General features: G+C 40.8%; 1 protein-coding gene across 7 annotated transcripts in view; it reads left to right on the top strand.

Annotated features, from left to right (window-relative positions):
- The window catches only part of ZNF532 (zinc finger protein 532), a 112,803-nt gene that overhangs the window by 38,304 nt on the left and 54,267 nt on the right, over positions 1-20,232 (top strand). For 6 of the 7 annotated variants that reach the window (XM_019518159.1, XM_019518155.1, XM_019518158.1 and 3 more), the window contains 4 exons: positions 4,086-6,445; positions 8,016-8,108; positions 13,112-13,293; positions 16,822-16,998. In XM_019518159.1, coding sequence (XP_019373704.1) covers positions 4,106-6,445; positions 8,016-8,108; positions 13,112-13,293; positions 16,822-16,998 — 2,792 coding nt within the window. In that variant the 5' untranslated portion in view covers positions 4,086-4,105. The remainder of the gene's footprint in view (positions 1-4,085; positions 6,446-8,015; positions 8,109-13,111; positions 13,294-16,821; positions 16,999-20,232) is intronic. The other variant, XM_019518161.1, reaches the window with a different exon arrangement.

Genomic DNA, 20,232 nt, shown 5'->3' with positions numbered 1-20,232 from the left:
AGGGACAGGGGTAGGCACTGCCCAGCTAGGGTGGTGAATGCCACCACATGGATAGCTCATCCGGGAGGCATGGGGGGAGGGTTAGGAGGGCATGGATCCCCACTGCTGCACACACCCCCAGAGGAGGCAAGGTGGTCATGCTTGCCCCCAGATTTGTGTGCGGGGTGAGGGCAGGCTGCCTGCTGCCTGCTGCAGACTCAATGCCAGGGGCTGTGGCAGCCTTTTCCCAGCAGGGGGGCTGGGTTGGGGCAGGTTCTGGTGGCACTGGGAGGGGTGGCTACAGGGAACTTTGGGGTAGCTGCAGCCCGCCCTGTAGCCCCCCCTGCCACCTACCCCACCTCCACCTCCCTCATGCACAGCTCCAGCTCAGCCCCCTACTGGGAACAGGATGGTGCAGCCCCTGGCCATGAGCCTACAGTGGGCAGCCTGCCCTTGCACCATGCACAGATCTGGGGGGCACATGTCCCCATGCCTCTTCCAGGGGTATGTACAGTGGGAAGGAGCTGTGCTCCCTACCCCCTTCCACACCCCCCGGATGAACTACCCATGGCTCCATCCTGCTTCCAGTGCCTGCCCCTGCCCCTTTCCTTCCTTCACCATGGGCGCCTCGATTTACCCCTCCACACCTCTTCCCTCCTGCCTCTTTCCGCCAACAGGTGTACTGGCCAGATGCTGCTCTCCAAGCTGCTGGGATGCATTCCTGCCATGTATGTGGCTGCATACATGCATGCAGCATTTATTGGTGACAGTATCACCTACACTGGCCAAAAAAAGCTGATTGCCAATAATGTTAATTTTCCTTTTATCAGTGCCAATCTGATATGTGACTAATATATCGGTGTACCTCTAATATAAAGTGTTCATCTGCACTAATGCTCGGTAGCACCAATTATTGTGCATTAAGTTAGTACCTGTCATTACAGGTACTAAAATTAATGCACTGTAATTATGACCCATTAATGAACATGTAGATGCACCCAGTCTAGCTCAGTTTGGTTACAATCAAAAGTCCTAACTTTTGAAGCTAACAATCGCAAGAAATCTGAGTGTCATGGTGGCATTTCAGTATACTGGAATTCAGAGAGAAAGTCTGAGGCCTGCCTCTTAAACTTTTAAATACCTGTCTAGGTTGCTTTACTTTTTTTAGAAACAAGAGGGAAGGAAAGGGATCTCTCGAGCCATTCTCGATCCTAGCTATCACAGGCAACTATGTTGTAAATACTACCTTCCATAAGTATGATGAAGCTCCATTTTAAAACCAGTTAGGGTTCTTAACCCCATTATACCTATTGGAATGTTATCACAGCATCTCATACGTCTGATTTTTAGTTACCTTGTAATTCCAACCTAACTTTCTTCATGCGAGCAATCCTATCCCTCACTTTGTTTTGTTAGGCTACATAAGCCAAGCTCTTTTACTTTCCTCTGATCATGGGCTCTCCATTTTGCTGGTCATCCTCATGGCCCTTCTTTGTAGTTCCTGTTTGATTTAATCTTTCTTGAAAACAGATGATCAGAGTTGTACACAGTATCACTGATGAGGACTCACCATTTCCTCGTATAATGGTACTGCTGTTTTTCCAGCTTTGATATTTATTGTTGCTGCTATACATGTAAATCAGCTTGCTGACATGATGAGTTTGAGCAACATAATGTAGGGTTGACTTAAATGAAGTGATACTTGTTTGCTCCAGTTGAAATTCTGATACATTCATACAAGAACATTTCAAAGTAAGTCATGGCTGATTCAGGAGTTTGCTGGCTTCAAAAGATTGGAAACTTATTTGGACATGGATGTATTGAGCATGAAGAAGTGAAACAATAACTTAGACATTTCAGTACAGATAGATAGAAGCAAGAAGTCCCATCTGGTTCAGTGGTAGAATCCTTCTCTACCACACAGGAGACCTGGGTTTGATTCCTAGGCACTTATACAACTACAGCTATGGAGGCACCAAACATCTGGACTCAGTCTGGTCTCTGGATTCTGTCCCAGTGGCCTAAAGGGAGCATGGAAGGTCTAGGTAGCCTCCACTCCAAAAATTCCTGCCCAGGCATGTGCATTGAAGGTCTGGGTGGCTCTCGTGCATACACCATGATCTGGGAGGATCAGTGGTTGCTACAGATAGAAGCACCAGTGAGCAGGAAGTTTACTGATTTGTCTCACTAGTAGGAAGCCATAATTCTGGTATGCAAAGTGTTTGTTAAAATGTGCATACATTATGTCCTGTCCTATGGCCTCCATCACTTTCTCTGCTTCACTGCCCCCAAGAACACTGAATAGTAAATACTTTTGCAATGTTAAAATGGTAACTTTATTTCCTTTTTGTTGAATAATTTATCTTACTGATATTTTGTTGAGTCATGTTTCTGTAAGCCTAATCTGAAAATGTGGCTAGTAGCCCATCTTCAGGAGGGGACCAGGACCATTTGGGGCTCTCCTGGAAATAGGTTTTATTGTGGTGTTGATACGATCCTATTCACTTTTAGGTGCCCAACAGTCTGTTTCACTCTGGTCAAGCTGTATGTGACAGGGGGTCCTCATGAGGCCAGTTGTAGTGTTGGCCTGCCCATCTGTCTAGGTCAGTCTGCCCAATTTTCCTGCCATGCCTTGATGTATCAATGACTGATGAAATAATGTGGGAGGCTGCCCACTTAGTGCCCCAATGCCTGAAGTGTTATACGCAGCTCCGACTTTCCCTATACCATGTCCCATGCCTTGCAGATGGCATCCAAAGTTCTTAACCTCTAACCCACACTCGGCCTCAAAACATCTGAGGGTCCTACTCCTCCTCCCTCTCAGTGGGGCTACTCCTCCACCCTCTCACTCAGGCCCAAACTCACACCTCCTCACTTGGACTTACTCTCTGAACTACTTTTGGGGCTGGCCTGTATGCAAACCTTCAGGTCACCCTTGCAACCCTACTCTGCACTAAAATATACAGTCCTTCACCTCACCCCTATGACCCTACTCTGCGTGGCCTACCTTGTGTTACTCTATGCCCCCTCACTGGGGCCTCCACCCCTTTAATGGGACCAGTTTTCAGACTTCCGTTCACTGGGGCCCCGGGGCCTTACAACCCATGGGGCTGAGGTGTCCGCAGACATGCCTGGCCCCGCAACTGGGTTACCCACCAGGTTGTGGGAGTGGAGGCTATAAGGTGCCCCATACTCGCCTTTCACTAGGGAGGCACTGGCGTGGCATTTTCTGGGGACCACCCCACCACAAGCAGCCTCACCACACCATGATTGGGGCTTGGGGGGAATGATTGGGGAGCTGGGGAATCGAACTGGGAGCTGGGGGGAAGGCCCCTGTTTATTCGCTCAACCTCCGATTATTCCCCCCAGCTCCTGGTTCGATTCCCCAGCTCTCAATCATTTCCCCAGCTCCCTGATCATTCCCCCCAGCTCCTGGTTTGATTCCCCAGCTCCCTGGTCATTCCCCCCCAGCTCCCTGGTCATTCCCCCAGCTCTCAATCATTCCCCTAGCTCCCTGATCATTCCCCCCAGCCTCTGCAGCTTCTCCTGGGGCTGCCAGCTCAAGCTGGGGCTCATCTGGCTGCTCCCCCAGCTGCTCGTGCTGGCACTGCCTGGAGCCTGGCTGTGCAGTCTATGGCCGAATCTCTGAATCTCTCTGAATTGATTTGGAGGCTTCTGATTCAAGTTAGAGAGATTAATGGGTCTCCTGATTCAATCTGGATTCGAAGATTGGCTGCTGTATCAAGCTGACTATCCTCTGAATTGAATCGGCTAATGAAGCTTTGCACAACCCTACTATGTATGCCTCTGTTCATGTTACATACTGTACTCTGTAAGAACAGTGTTTCAAAAGCAAAAAGCCCAGAATGAAATGAAAACTTTAAAACCCCCAAATTATTTAGATGTAGTCGTCTCACAGTGTAGTCATGATGAACTATTCCATGATTCTTGATCTGTTATAACATTTCTATAAATTCATTGGTGAACTAGAATTTCACAAACCTATTTGCAAGCACTATAAATGGTCAGTAATTATATCCATATGTACAAGTTGTGTATAATATGGTGTTGAAGGTACTGATATAGATTTTCTGCTTGTTTTATAGATTTGCTCCCAAACAAATACATGACCATGGGGGATATGAAGACCCCAGACTTTGACGACCTCCTTGCAGCCTTTGACATACCAGACATGGTTGATCCAAAAGCAGCTCTTGAGTCTGCACATGATGATCATGAGAGCCACATTAAACAGAATGCTCATACAGATGAAGATTCGCATGCACCATCATCATCTGATGTTGGTGTGAGCGTCATTGTGAAAAATGTACGTAACATAGATTCTTCTGAAGGAGTAGATAAGGACGGCCACCATTCCACAGGCAACGGCTTACATAATGGGTTTCTAACAGTGTCAGCCCTTGACAGTTACAACAAAGATGATGGGAAGTCTCTTAAAGATGATGGTTCAGCCTCTGAAGTGACTCTGAAGGACTCGGCTTTCAACCAATTTAGCCCTATCTCAAGTGCTGAAGAATTTGATGATGATGAAAAAATTGAGGTGGATGATCCTCCAGATAAGGAAGAGATGCGTGCAAACTTCAGAGCAAACGTGCTAACTGGATCGGTTTCTCAGCAGGAATATGACAAGCTAAAGTCACTTGGAGGAGAAAACTTGATTAAAGCTGGAATTCCAGTTTCAAGTAGTATGGATAAAAACAAAGTTGTCAAAAGAGATATGGAAACAAACTCTTTGAATTTAAGTGTCTATGAGCCTTTCAAAGCTCGAAAGGTAGAGGATAAGATGCTGAAAGACAGTTCTGAAAAGCTTCTTGAAAACAGGGTACACGATGGAAAACTTGTTACTGAAAGAGGGGAAACAAATCTTGCCAGCATTTCACAGTCCAAAGCGAAGTCCTCAGCAAAGCTTTCTTCATGTATTGCTGCAATTGCAGCACTGAGTGCAAAAAAGGCAGCTACAGACACCAATAAGGAATTACAGTCTAATTCAGGAGAATCTTCTCCGTTACCAAAAGATATGAATGAAAGTCCCCGGTCTATTGAGAAATCACCTGAATCTCAGAGTCTCATTGATGGTGCTAAAAAACCATCTATAAAACAACCTGATAGTCCCAGGAGTGTATCAAGTGAAAACAGTAGCAAAGGGTCTCCATCTTCTCCTGCAGGGTCAACACCAGCAATTCCTAAAGTTCGCATAAAAACCATCAAAACTTCCTCTGGGGAGATCAAGAGAACAGTTACCAGGGTGTTGCCAGAAATTGATCTGGACTCTGGTAAGAAGCCAGAGCAAACTGCTGCGATGGTAACTTCCATGACATCTCTCCTCTCTTCACCGACTTCTGCTGCTGTTCTTTCTTCTCCTCCTAGAGCACCTCTCCAGTCAGCTGTTGTCACCAATGCAGTTGCCTCTGCAGAACTTACACCAAAACAGGTCACTATTAAACCTGTGGCTACTGCCTTCCTTCCAGTGTCAGCAGTTAAAACAGCAGGGTCGCAAGTTATTAACTTGAAGCTCGCTAACAACACAACAGTGAAAGCCACAGTAATATCTGCTGCTTCTGTGCAGAGTGCTAGTAGTGCCATTATAAAAGCTGCCAATGCCATACAGCAGCAAACTGTTGTGGTTCCAGCATCGAGCCTTGCTAGTGCTAAACTTGTGCCAAAGACTGTCCATCTTGCCAACCTTAATCTTCTGCCTCAAGGTGCTCAAACCACCTCTGAACTACGCCAAGTGCTAACAAAACCTCAGCAACAAATAAAGCAGGCAATAATTTCTGCAGCTGCTTCCCAGCCTTCTAAAAAAGTGTCTCGAGTCCAGGTGGTGTCATCTCTACAGAGTTCTGTAGTGGAAGCATTCAATAAAGTGCTGAGTAGTGTCAATCCTGTCCCAGTTTACATCCCAAACCTCAGCCCTCCTGCTAATGCAGGGATAACATTACCAACACGTGGCTATAAGTGTCTGGAATGTGGGGACTCGTTTGCTCTTGAAAAGAGCCTAACGCAGCATTACGACAGAAGGAGTGTGCGGATTGAAGTCACGTGTAACCACTGTACAAAAAATTTAGTTTTCTACAATAAATGCAGCCTTCTTTCCCATGCTCGTGGACATAAGGAGAAAGGAGTTGTAATGCAGTGCTCCCATTTGATTTTAAAACCAGTCCCTGCAGATCAAATGATAGCATCTCCTTCAAGCAATACTGTGGCATCTTCTCTTCAAAGCCCAGTGGGAGTTGGCACACACACTGTAACTAAAATACAGTCTGGCATAACTGGGACAGTAATCTCAGCCCCAGCAAGTACACCTATCATTCCAGCTATGCCTCTAGACGAAGACCCATCAAAACTCTGTAGACATAGCCTAAAGTGTTTGGAGTGTAATGAAGTTTTCCAGGATGAGACCTCCCTTGCTACCCATTTCCAGCAGGCTGCAGATACAAGTGGACAAGTAGAGTATCTTCTGTTTAAATTCCAGTGTTCCATCAATAAGACTAGGAGACTTGGATGTGGTTATTCGTTCACCTTAGACAATTCTTGTCTGAACCTCATTTGAGGAAAAAGTATACAAGCTTGAAATAAAATTTGAGAAATAGAAGGAAGCTCCCACCCCCTGCAAAACAAAGCAAAACACTGAAGTAGTGGATGTCAGTGTTTTCAAAAAAAAATTAGGAAGGTTTTATACCATTCAGACCCCAAAATCTAAAGTCTATAGTGATATCTTTTGAAAATAATACTTAAGTTCCCTAAAATGTCAGGTTATGATACTGAATTTGGTAATACTCTTCACTGAAACCTTTTAGTGATTCTTTCTATGCTTTGGAATTTAAATATACAATGGAATCTACTTAATTGGCACCCTCATTAATAGCACATTCATCTTATGGGGATTATTGTTTTAAGATTGATTCATTCCTGAGTTGGTTTCAATTTTTTTTTTCTGTGATGTAACACCATAAGTGATCTAGTCACTTATCTTGGTGCTTTGGTGACCCTAGGCAATGATGAAATGGCACACTAATTCCATTTAAAGGACATGCATGCTGTGCTTTGCAGGTCTTTTTAAAATAGAAGTGAAAAGTGGTGTTTGCTGGCATGTATATCCTGCTGTGTGACCATTTGTTTTCTTGTTATGGCTTCCTTTCTCTCTTGTGATTGCTAAAATGAGTTAAATTACCTTAATAAGAGTTCAGAAGTGTTTTGTATGTTGCATAATTTAAGAGAAACATATTAAATAAAAGTAAATATAAACCAGTGCACAATGTATTCTATTAACCTGTGATAATTGAGACAATTACTTAATTGGTATAGCTGGATTTCCACTGGGGTGTGCCAATTAAAAAGGATTCTACTGTATTTCAAAGCATTTATCTGGACTTGGTGTTGCAGCTTCCTATAGTGTGGGAGGCTGAGAGCCAGTAAGCAAGTTCAGAGTCAGGAGTGCCCTGGGACAGTAATTTTCATACTAAAGTTCATGGCTAAGGGTAGAGGTGCTCTAGTTCTGCATTTCATGTGAAATTCACAGGTAGTACAGTCGCAAATGGCTTGTGTCAGATCTCTGCATTATACGTAAAAACCCCTTGGGGGCTGAGCTGCAGGGATGAGGGTGAAACAGCCCCTTAGTTCATACCACCTCCAGTAAGAGTGCATGTAAAGGGTGTAGAAAAGTGAATCCAGGGCTGTGTGAATTATGTGGCTTGGCAGCAATTGCTTTGTCTTGTAACCGTCCTTGCCTCCTGGAGCTTATAGTGCACCTTTCAGAGAGGAGCACAGCAGGTGGACAAAATAAACCAGTCAAGTGGGGATGGGGTGGGAGGACAAGATAAGAATGAAATGGAGCGGTGAGCGGAAAAGCATGCTGAGGTTTGGGGGGGTTTAAATTTTATTTGTAGCATGGGCCAAATAGGCTAACCATGTCTGTACAATCAGTTTGTTTTGTGCTTTTCCCTCCCTGCTCTCTCTGCAGTAAGCTAATCCCTAATACCTTTTCTCATGTGCTCTGTGTACATTTTCCTCTCCAGGGGAGACACTATGGGACAGTGCCCCTGATTTTCCCAGAATGCACTAATGCAAACATGATTAGGCAGAGTGACAAGTACTGGCATACAATGCAGGTATGAAGGCAGAAAATCTTAAGGAGGGTACCATACTGCTTATAACCTGAGAACAAATTTAAAGGGTGGACAAGGGGCATATTATCTGGTTACATAACATTATGTTTTCAGATTAAAAAATAAGGGTCTTCTCTGCATCACCTTCCCTTATTGCTGTCAGTGAAAGGGCAGAAGCAGATATCATTTTGTTTCATTTTACAGAGGACACTGTTAATAAACATAGGTATTATATCTGTGTTGTTTGCAAGACCCTCTTTAAAAATGTGAAAGTGTTTACCCAGTCGATGCCCTTTTCCATATCCAGTGTTTTTATGTTGGTTTTATTATGTACTGTAGTGTTACAGCTGCAATCGAATACCCAGCATGGTAGCTGCTTTAAATGAACATGACTGCTTTAGTAACAGCAATACATCATATATTCCTGCCAGGATCTCTTTCTGTCCCATCATCAATCCATATAAGCCCTACTATGGGAATAATGTTGATTGAAGTAGGACACTATCTAGGTACTTATTAACAGTTTAACATTTTTTTTTCCTTTGGAAATCTGAAAGAGAAATAGTATTTCTTTACTGAATTTGCTCTCCTTCCTTGTGCCTGGCGTTCACTATTGTGAGGCTGCTCAATGATATGAGTTGTCAGCACTGTTTTCTGGGGGGAGGGAAAGGGTATTGGGAAAAAATCACTGAGGCTTAAAATGGGGGGTCGGGGGAAGGGAACAATTGTGGACACAAAATGACTTCGATTTTGGAAACAAATAATAAAGCCACCATGAGTCTTAATGGGAGCCCAGTGATCTTCACAGTGTCTGTTTTGTTTGCAACATAAAATACTATGTTTTAGTTGGATAACTAAGAAGTAGCTGTTCTACTTTTTACCAATATTTTGTTAGTGGTAAGTTTCCCATTATAGTGAACCAAGCAAACGAACAGACTAACAACTTGAACCTGAAAGATGTCCTACATTAGGGTACAATAACTATTGTTCCTTTATGAGAAGACAACATGTAAACAGCCTTGATACCTGGCTAATTCGGCATGCAGTGCTGCAGGTAGACACACAAATGACCGTTCTCATGTAAATAGTGCCATTACACTCACTAGAACCCCTCGGATGTATAACTGTCTGTGGGGTCAAGCTAAACTGACTGCATAGAAAAAAACAGTAGATCAGGCTATCAAATGTTTATGTCAGGCTGGTTTAGAAAGAGAACTGGATAGCTCTCATGGCAGGTATGTAGTCGTGCCCCTTAGGACTCTCAGATCCAATAGATTTTTATTGTCCTCAACACTATTCTCCCTCTAATTCTCTTCCACCTTGCTCCCAGACTGCATACAAACATGCAAAATGTTTATTGCAATGAAAAATTAATCGTGCTTTAGTTTTGTGTGGGTTGGAATGAATGAACTGAAAGTAAACGCCCACTTTAAGCCCAGCATGAAGTAATAAGGAAAAGTGCTGGCTTGTCAAATCCATAGCTGTTTCCTCTTCCTGTTATCCTGTAAGCAGCTGCAACTACACATCTTTTCTATGCTTGTTAAAGGAGCAAACCAGCTGCTTTGACAAACAGCAGCACTGGTGTTTTGTGACACCCTGGTTTGCTAAAGGATTGTAGACTAATTATGCAGATTGCTTGCTCTCACCCAAACTAGATATACTTAGTGGGGTGGGTTTGGTGTATGGCTTTTCTGTGGCATAACATCCAGGTTTTCTTTTGTAGTGCTGCAAGCAAAGATGCTTTGGAAGGAATATGAAAAATCCATATGTTTCTCTTATTGGAATAAGAAGTTTTGTTTTGCCATTTTCTTAAATTATCAAAGAAAACTCCAGATTCTCCACTATTGTATTACTGCTTATTAATACATAGATGGCAAAAGATAAATTGTGGCAATGGTACTGAAGCTCAAAAAAAGTGGTAAGAACATTTTAAGTAGAGTTATGGTTAGTCAGGCTTTTGCCCTTAAGCCTGAGTTGAACACAAGTTAAAACCCCAAAGTAATTCTTTTAATAATGAAAGTCACGAACAAATATTTGGCTTTTTAAACTGAACTTTCTGGTGTGTCTGAACACAGATTCACTCTGGGAATATGTAGAAAATGTCCTTACCAAGGCAGCACTTCAAGATCCCCACAGGCTGTTTTTCTTAAGTCTTCCATGTGACAATGGATAGCCTGACTGTCTGCTTATCTTTTAGGCTGGGCATTGTGCTGATATCAGACACAAATTGGAACAATTTCAGATTTTCTTTGCTTTACATTTATTTTGATCAATTTTGAATTTTACTATCTTGCCATAATGAGGACTTTTGAGTCATGTGCTTTAGCAAGAGGCTGTGATCAAACACACAGGGCCATGATGATCACAAAATAAACCTTCAAAATGAACTACATAAAAATGAATTCCCGTATTCATTGTGGGATAGTTCAAGATATTTCCTATTAAGGTTCTTCCCCGAAATAGCTCTACTTGAAATAAATTTTCCTGGGCTTGCAGGTGGCCCCATCAAAAGCATTTAGACTGAGATACTATATTTGAAAAGGAATAAAATAGTGTGCAGGAATCTGATATAAAATATACTGCTTGCTTCTCAAACGGCTTCACTTGTTGTTTTAGTACATACCTTTTACTAATATTCCATTTAAAAGCAAACCATCCCCTTTATGCTATCTTTATAGTGTTGGAGTGATGCTGTAACTGTGATAGTCCAAGAAATATGCAAGAGGCAAAAATGTTTGTGGGTGATATCTTTTAGTGGACCTTCTTTATGGATGAAAGAGAGAGAGACAAGCTTTCAGGTACCAAGTACCCTTCCTTAAGCAACTTGAGGAGACCTGAGGAAGGGTACTTGGTACCCAAAAGCTTTTCTGTAACCCTCCCAAATATACAGTTGGTCCAATAAAATATATTACTAAAAAATCCATGCCTTTTATAGTAACCATTAATGGCCTGTTCCTTCTACCATTGAAGTATCAAACTCTTTAAGTTGAAGTAGATTCAGGCCCTAATTTTGCATGAATGCACAGACACAATTGCCAGGAGACATGAATCTACTGTATGACAGCTGTTTGTAGCATTTTACTGTTGTGCTTCTAGTTGGAGTTTTGATTCTATTGTTATGACTATGCAATGGATCCTAGGATATCTTTCGCTTTAGATATCTGTTTTCAAAATCCATTTATTCAAAGGTCAAAGATGCAGACTGAAGAAGGGGTCATTATCATATGATGCCCAAGTTTATGGAGGGTATATTCTTATAGCAAGAAATAAGACACAATAATTTCTTAATTGCAATAGGTTGTTTTTAACTGGTAGACCACCAAGACTGTGTTATAAATTGATGCAGAATTATTTTTATTTCATATTCACTAAATCATACTTAACATTGTTAAAACCCATTACGGTCAACATTTCCAAAGGCATGCAAGTCTCATTTTTTAAAGTGTTATTAAATAATGTTAGTTTTATTTTCAAATATGAATACGTCCCACTGAAACTCAAGGAACATTTATGCAAATTTACATTTCAGACCAAAGAACATTTTGATTTGGCCAGTCCTAAATAAGTACTAAAAGGGCATGCGCTTTACTGAGCAGTAGACTACCGTACTGCACACTGTGCACAGTAAAGCGTTGCTGTCTACATGTGCATGGCAATTGGACCAGTGTAGACTAATTTTCAGTGCCATTGGATAGTCCTGCCAAACACAGGTATTATCTGACGGCGAAGTAAATTACTGTGCTTAAATTCACGTGTAGACAGTGATGTCGAGATTAATTTTCTCCAGCTCAAATTGTGCTGGAGATTATTCAGTTGCATTAATTGAACATATAGGCATGCCTTCATTTTATTATTTTTAAATGTTTTGAAAAACAAATAATTTGTTAAGATTGGGAAAGCAATGCCTGCTTTATAAATATTATGCATAATTATAGTTATTTGCATATGCAATGCTTATTTACATTTATTCTCATAAATATTTTAAATTTGTCTATAATCTTTTTACTTTTCTTTTTAAAGACCTTTATTTTAACAAATATACAGAATTAGGTAGCATAATGGATGTTATCATTTAAATCAAACAAAAACAAAGAGATATTAAAGATTCCTTGGTTAAATTGTATTTTGGTGAGAGAGATTTTTTTAGGTTACCCTGAATTAACAGTAATTTGATTCTCAGTTATACAATGGCTCCTTTAAGGTGGGTGTAAATGCAATTTACATGGACCACACTGGCTGTAAGACAGGCCAGGAAGACTTAAAAGCTTGGAGGTCATATGGTCTGTGAAAGGCAGCAGAGTTTATCAGAACAGCTGGGATCTGTTCAAGAACATCCTGAGATGGATGGAATCAGTACAAACTGCAATAGTAGATGAAAGCACATAGAATGATATGATCAAACCTGAGACAACACATGCGTAGAGGATACTGTAGCTGAACAAGTTTATTAATCAGTAAATTGTAAAAGATGTACGACACCAAATGTGATCATGAAGAAAGTATGTAGTAATATACAATGCTGCATGCTTGATGTAAGCACTTTAATGTATAAAAAGAGTAGACTAGAGATACATTTTTGAGTTTGTGTTTAACCCTGCACTATCCCTGCTTTCAGCCAGTCTGATCACCTGGCTGATAGGATGAATAAAGTCTACACTAAATTTATACTCACTGAATAGCTACTGTCTGCTCATTTGAACCATATAGTAGGATTTGACAGGTTTTTGAAGGCAACACCAGATCATATGGCTACTCGCTACTGTCAGAGTGATGTATAAAAGGGTTTCACTGTATCTGAGAATCAGGCCCAGAATGTACAGTTTAAGATTTTTGTCCTACAAAAGATTTGGGTTTAGAACTTATGCTCGAATTTTCCTGCCCTTGTGAGTGTATGTCGCAGCCATAGTATCAAAACTTTCATTTCATATATTTATGGTACTTGACAGAAGAAATCCTGTAGAGTTGAACCAAACCATTTGTTTTATCTATTTTGGCTTATCATTTAGAAGACATGCAATATCTGCCAGATGCTGCTTCCTAACCAGTGCAGTTTTGCATCACACCAGAGAATTCATCAGCATAAATCTCCATACACGTGCCCTGAATGTGGAGCAATCTGCAGATCTGTCCACTTCCAGACTCATGTCACTAAGAACTGCCTGCATTACACACGGAGGGTTGGCTTTCGGTTAGTATCATGTTTACATACGTGTAAATAAAATGTGATGCAAATTTATATGTAAATAGTTTTCTTCTATGTTTTTTAAAACCCTGACTGGAAAGGGTGTTTTGTGAAAGTTTCTTATAGTATATTCCTTCATTTTTTTAAAGTCATCATGAGTATGATAACGTTAGTACAACAGAAGTCCTTGTTGGAATTCAGCTTTGCTCTGGGATATGTGTTCATGTATGCTACTAAATCAGAATATTTTTAATTTCACCTTTCACTGTTTCAGCCGTAAGAGTCACAATTAGGCCACGCACCGTCTCCAAGCTACAGAATTCATCCATATTTTACTAATTTAGATTCTTTAAAATTCTTATAAGCTGCCTCTTGGACAGACTCAGTGTCTGGTAAAATAATTTTAATTATTTCCTTTATTAACTGAGAGCCGATAACTTTTATATACAAATGGGTATACTCCACCTGCCTGTGAGCACACTGCAGACCAGTCTATGGAAGTTTCTGTTTTTCTCTCCTTCCCCACTGTGGAAAGTTCAAATTTACCTGTATTGCTGAATGTACCATTGCACTATAAACAAGTTCATTGTTACTGTCTGATGGAAATGCTCTTTCTCTTAACTCTTTTAATTTCAGCCTTATTCCAAAATTTTCTAGCTGGGAAGCTGCCCTCTTTGTAAGATAACAGGAATTAGAGAATTATCTGGGATTTAACAGAGAAGTACCTAGCAGCCTTGCAACCCTGCCCTGGTTTAGATTTTCATCAGAACTGGGTCCAACACCAAGACAAGATTCTTCCATTTCCCAGGTCCTACCACTGACTTGAAGGCAATGATTTTCAACCAGGGGTCTGCAGACTGTGTCTAAGGGGTCCATGAAAGATGACTGATCAATCAAAAGTATGTGAATACCCACACTTCCAATTCAAGGGGATCTGCACTACCATTCAGGTTTTTTTAGGGGTCTGCAAGCAAATCAAGCTTAAAAACTGCTTCTGTAAGGGCTTTTGAGCCTTCCAGGATATTTTATTTGGCTTCATGCAGAAGCTACAGAGTGACTGAGAATCCTATTAGCTGTCCGTGCTCCTTTTGCCTTGAAGGAAATGAAGCTCATTTGCAAGGACACCCAGAATTCATCTAAGGTTGCTCTGAGTTGGGGTGGAGTGGAAGTATCTGTACAGCAGACATTTCAGCCTAGGCCAAGGTTTCAACTCTCACAGGAAAAAAAATTATGTTCTCTGTCCTTCCCTTTCTCCCAAGCAACCTTGAACTTTTACTCTTGTTGTCATCATTACCTTTTAGGTTTCTGACGTGTCTGGCCTCCCTGCTCTGCTGTCTCTGAAAGCTGAATTATGTACCTGTTTGACTCTTACCTCTTTGACTCAGAGACTCTTGACTTCTACCCTGAAAGCTGCAGCAACCAAAAGAGTCCTCAGAATTTCTACGCCATGACTCAAGGGTGTTGCTAATTTTTCTAGGGTTCCTCTTCAGGACCCTTGCCAAACTCAATGAATTCCTCACCACAGCCTTCATCAAAGCTCCTTTTCTTTTCTTTGTGCTGTAAGCCTACCCAAAAATATCAAGAAGCTACCTTCTTCCTCATTAGAAATGTCAGAATTTCCTCATCAACATCAAGCTTTCTCTTGAGAAAGGACTTTTATTTCCTTTGCCTTTCCAAAATATCTGTTGCCAGCAATTTAGATTAGTTGATTTAACTAATTTAGTTGAAGCTTTTCATCTTCACTTTAGTTGGCTCCTCTCAGACTAAGAGGAAAAAGCTGCTGTTTTTCAAGAGTTGGGTTGTCTCTGTATCCTGATAGACTCAGTCCGTAGCTTTATTGGATGCCCATATTTGAGGATTCTTTATTTTGTATGAGGAAAAAAAATCTGGTTTAGAAGGGAGAAAACCTTTTGTTGAATGTGATACGAATAGCACATCAGTAGTAGAACTAATATGAAACAGGGTTGTAAAAAGAGACATATTCAGAAAGTATTGTTATGAAGGGAAAATAGTTTTTCTCTAAGTATGAAACAAGATAACTTTCTTCATAAGTTTCATTGCAACCCACTCTGACTTCAAATCACTTGAAATGTCATGTGCATATTATTATGCTACAGAAGACATTTTCTGGAAGAGTTGAGGCACTTCAGACAGTGTTTCTGAGATATAAGTGCTAAAATGAGATACTTTCACTTTTCAAACAGTTTCTTAATTCTTTTGACTTGATATTAAAAAGGCATACTTTTCTAATGATATTATGCTATCTGTCTACCATAAGATTACCATATCTTTAAATGGCTATAAAGACAGAGAATAAGTTCAGAAATGGGTGACAGAAGAAGCATAGAAAAATCTGTATAAAAAGAGGTGAAAAGGGTAGGGACTGTGTAAAGAGAGGAGAGAAGGTATGAATAGGGGGAAACATGACAGAGGCATACAAAATAATAAATGGTATCAAAAAGGAAGTGTCATTCAGAGAAATGTAAAGGCAGTACATTTACAATCAGTAGTGGGATTTTTAAATTTTTTAATGCAATGTAATAATTGGCTTGTGATGAGGACAGTGAGTTTGAGATAGCAGGTGTCAAAAATAATTGGACCTTTATATGCATAATAAAAACCTCTACATTTATATTAAATCAGATTACAATTTTCAGGCGGTGTAAGCCTTCATGTTTATAAATAAGAACTTTCGTATAGAAGTAGGTTATTCAATAATTGCCTGCACAAAAAGTGCATTTTTGGAGCTTCTAAAAAGATCTATAGCAGACCAGTGCTGGATAAGGGATGCTGAGCTAAAAGTGCCCATTAGCACGATCCAGTATGGAAGTTCCTATCTTCTTATATTAACTCAATTTTTGTTCATTTGTTTTAATTTCAAATGGATTGTGAAAAGATATTAACACTAGAAGAGTCTATTTTAGAAAAATGCACCCAGGATTACAGCCTAATGAATAGAAATTATTGTAAATCAATAGTTTAGTCAACCAGAATTTAAGTTCATTCTTTTCTGTCCAAACATTGATTTTACTACTAATTCAGTTAATGGAGTGTTTTCGTTATAATTAAAACTGAAAATACAGGAAAGCTGTTTTTAAAGTTGTCTTTGTTAGTAGCATTTACACTGCAATATAGTTCTTCGTGCAGTTCCCTATTACTTAAGCATGTATTTTGGACCTTCACTCTAAGCCAATTGGGGCTCTCAAGAGGTTTTATTTATAATTTGATTGATGAAATATGTTTTATTGGCATGATGCCATTAGACAATTGTATCCTCTTTAGGTAACTTGGATTTCTATACACTAACTGCATATCATCTCCCCCCTGCTTTTATCAGTCTATGAGCATGTTGTTATTTCTGTTATCTCTGAACTTGTGGTTCGAACTTTATGAATTTAAATTGATAAAAATAATATGATTTTTTCAGGTAGGATATTTCTTCTTTCATATCTCCTCAAAACCAATTTTCATTACATTTATTGTTAGGATATTTTTGTATTATGTCAGACTGATTCTCTTTCTCTTCTCTTACAGCTGTGTACACTGCAATGTGGTGTACTCTGATGTGGCTGCCCTGAAGTCCCACATTCAAGGTTCTCACTGTGAAGTCTTCTACAAGTGTCCTATCTGTCCCATGGCATTTAAATCAGCTCCCAGCACGCATTCCCATGCCTATACACAACACCCGGGTATCAAGATAGGTGAACCAAAGTAAGCAATATTAATCTTTTTGTTGTTAGTGTACTTCACTGCATTTTAATAACCAGTGAAACTGCATTCTTTGCTGTATTTATAATGTTAAAAGTTACATACTTCATAACCAGCAATTTGTCATCTTCATAGTAATGTGTAGAATAGGTTTCATATTTTTCATGAATTTCTTTGGTAAAGATTAGATTTCCAATTACATTTATTTGAATGTTGTAGGACAAAATCATTGATATAACTGTATCCAACGTAAGCTAATCATAGCCAATCTTACTCACCAATTTTTTTTTCTTTCTTGAGCTATTTGACTTCTAATTCAGATGCATATTTTACTTTGAGCTGAAGTATCATCAGGAAAAGTTTAAAGTGTTAATATATTTGCTGGTTTTGAAGCAAAATATATTAATATATTTGCGTGGATATTTATTTACCTAATAAAATATTCTTTCAATTGAATATTCAGCTTTATAGGGATAAATGTACAACCTGATAAAAATCTGATAATCAATGAGATTTTTTTTCCCACATATCATTATTCATTAGTTTGTAACATAGGTGCAGTACTGTGGTATAATTGAAGGTATTTTCATAATATTTACAGGGTTGTAATATTGGCAAACTGACATGAGGTCTTCAATGGTTGACTTGATCCTGATTTAAAACTTAGTGTGGAAGGTACAGCTGAAATCAGAAAGTACTTTGCATACAATGACAAACTGTCTACATTTTAGTGGTTCTGCTGAATGGCCATGTAATGTTCTTTGATTTATACAGTGCATATATTCAACATTTTTGCATTGTGCACTGATTGGACTTCTCAGTATAAAAGGATATAAATACCAGAAGTCTTCTAAGAAAGTGTAAACTTAGTACAATGTCTCTCTCATTCTGTCAAGTCGCAGCCACATTTATTCCATTGCCACCCACTTCCACCAACATTCAGAGGTGCTAGTGAAGTTACAGTCATTTTTGTCATGCTTCCAGTCCCTGAGTTCATTTCTCCCAAGTTTTCACGTATTACAGTGCCTTGAAATTGTGAACAAGGAGGCCTTGTACTTTTCCCAAATATAATCTAATTTATCTAGTTCTTCCATGTAATAATGTTGCTTATTATTATTGCCATTATCATTAAGAATAATGATAATGAAGATAATAATTAATGTTCTTCAACAGTTACTTTGTGCATTTCTTTTTTCTAATGCTTGACTGAGAAACTTGAAGCGGTAATGATAGTTTCATAGTTGCTAGGGTCAGGAGGGACCTGAACAGATCATCTAGCCTGACCCCCTGCCACAGGCAGGAATGAATGCTGGGTTCACCAGACCCCAGACAGGTGATCATCAAACCTCCTCTTGAATTTGCCCAAGGTAGGGGCGAGGACCTCTTCCCTGGGAAGATGGTTCCAGATTTTGGCCACCCTAACTGTAAAAAATTGCCTTCTGATCTCTAACCTAAACCTGTTCTCCATCAGCTTATTACCATTGTTCCTCGTCACCCCAGGTGGTGCTGGGGAGAAAAGGACTCTACCTATTTGCTATTGATTTCCCCTGATGAGTTTGTAGGCAGCCACTAGGTCCCCCCTCAGCCTCCTCTTGCTGAGGCTGAACAGGTTCAGGTCCCTCAGTCTCTCCTTGTAGGGTCTATCCTGCTGCCTTCTCACCAAGCGGGTGGCCCTCCTCTGAACCCTCTCCAGGCCAGCCACATCCGTTTTGAAGTGCGGCGCCCAGTACTGGACGCAGTACTCCAACTGCGGCCTGACCAAAGTCGCATTGAGGGGGAGTATCACCTCTCTGGACCAGCTTGAGATGCATCTTTGGATGCATGACAACGTATGGCTGGCCTTGCTGGCTGCAGTCTGGCATTGGCGGCTCATGTTCATCTTGGAGTCAATAATGATTCCAAGATCCCTTTCCGCCTCTGTGCTTTCAAGAGGGGAACTCCCTAGCCTGTATGTCTGCTGTGGATTCCTTCTCCCAAGGTGCAGCACCCTGCATTTATCTACATTGAACCCCATCCTATTCTCATCTGCCCACTTTTGTAGTCTGTCTAAATCTATTCGCAGCCTCTCTCTCCCTTCAAGTGTGTCCACCTCGCCCCACATCTTAGTGTCATCAGCAAACTTGGACAGCGTGCTTTCTACCCCCTCATCCAAGTTGCTGATGAAGATGTTAAACAGTTCGGGCCTGAGGACTGAGCCCTGGGGTACTGCACTGCTCACATATCACCAGGTTGAGTACAACCCATCCATCACTACTCTCTGGGTGTATCCCATCAGCCAATTTTTTACCCATCAATGCCACAGTCACTTAATTTATTGATGAGATTGGGCTGAGAGACAGTGTCAAAGGCCTTCTTAAAGTCTAGAAAGACTACGTCCACGGCGATGCCATCATCCAAGGATTTAGTCACCTGGTCATAAAAGGCAACCAGGTTGGTCAGTCAGAACCTGCCTTTGATGAACCCATGCTAATTGCCCTTGAGCATGATCTCCCCTGCTGGCCCCCCACAGATGTGCTCCTTGATGATTCTCTCCAAGATCTTCCCGAGCACCGAGGTGAGGGTTACAGGCCTATAGTTACCTGGGTCCTTCATCCTCCCTTTCTTGAAACTTGGGACCACATTAGCCAGTTTCCAATCCCCTGGCACCTGGCCAGATGACCACAAATGCTCATACAGCCAGGCCAGGGGCTCCATGATGACCCCTGCTAGCTCCCTCAACACCCATAAAACATCTACTAAGTGCTTTAACTTGCAGTAGGTTAGAGGACTCCAGAGGCATTGCTCTTATGGTCTCTCTTGGTCACAGGGCTTTTGAAAGTCTCTTGTGGCAGTTGTAGTCTCACAAATTCTATCTGTCCTCAGTTCATTCGCCTTGTGCTATTCCATCAGGGAAGAATTGCTGTCACCCAAAAGCTGTCCAAACTAGGTAGGCACAAACTTGATAGGATGTGTTTTGTTTTAGTTTTTTCCCATGGACATGATGTCTTCCCTCTCTCTTTTCTACCTGGTTTATTGTCACTGGTAACCAGAATCTCTCGGAAAGCTGAGCTAGCTGTGCACCCTCACAGGATATTCATGCCAGCAGCAAGAAGAAAATTCCAGCTGCAGTTGCATGAGTTAAATCTTTTCTAACCCTGCCACTTAAGGTCAAGGCAGAATCATGGCCTTGTACAGACATTCACTTTCTCCTAGGGGAGTTGCTGGTCTACCAGGAGAAATTGTGAGTGTACAGATGTT

The sequence above is a fragment of the Gavialis gangeticus genome, unplaced genomic scaffold, assembly GCF_001723915.1.
Source record: "Gavialis gangeticus isolate Ggan-Ray unplaced genomic scaffold, GavGan_comp1, whole genome shotgun sequence".
Classification (NCBI taxonomy): domain Eukaryota; kingdom Metazoa; phylum Chordata; order Crocodylia; family Gavialidae; genus Gavialis; species Gavialis gangeticus.
Note: the sequence above shows the minus strand (reverse complement) of the source record. Positions and strands in the feature narration are given on the sequence as shown.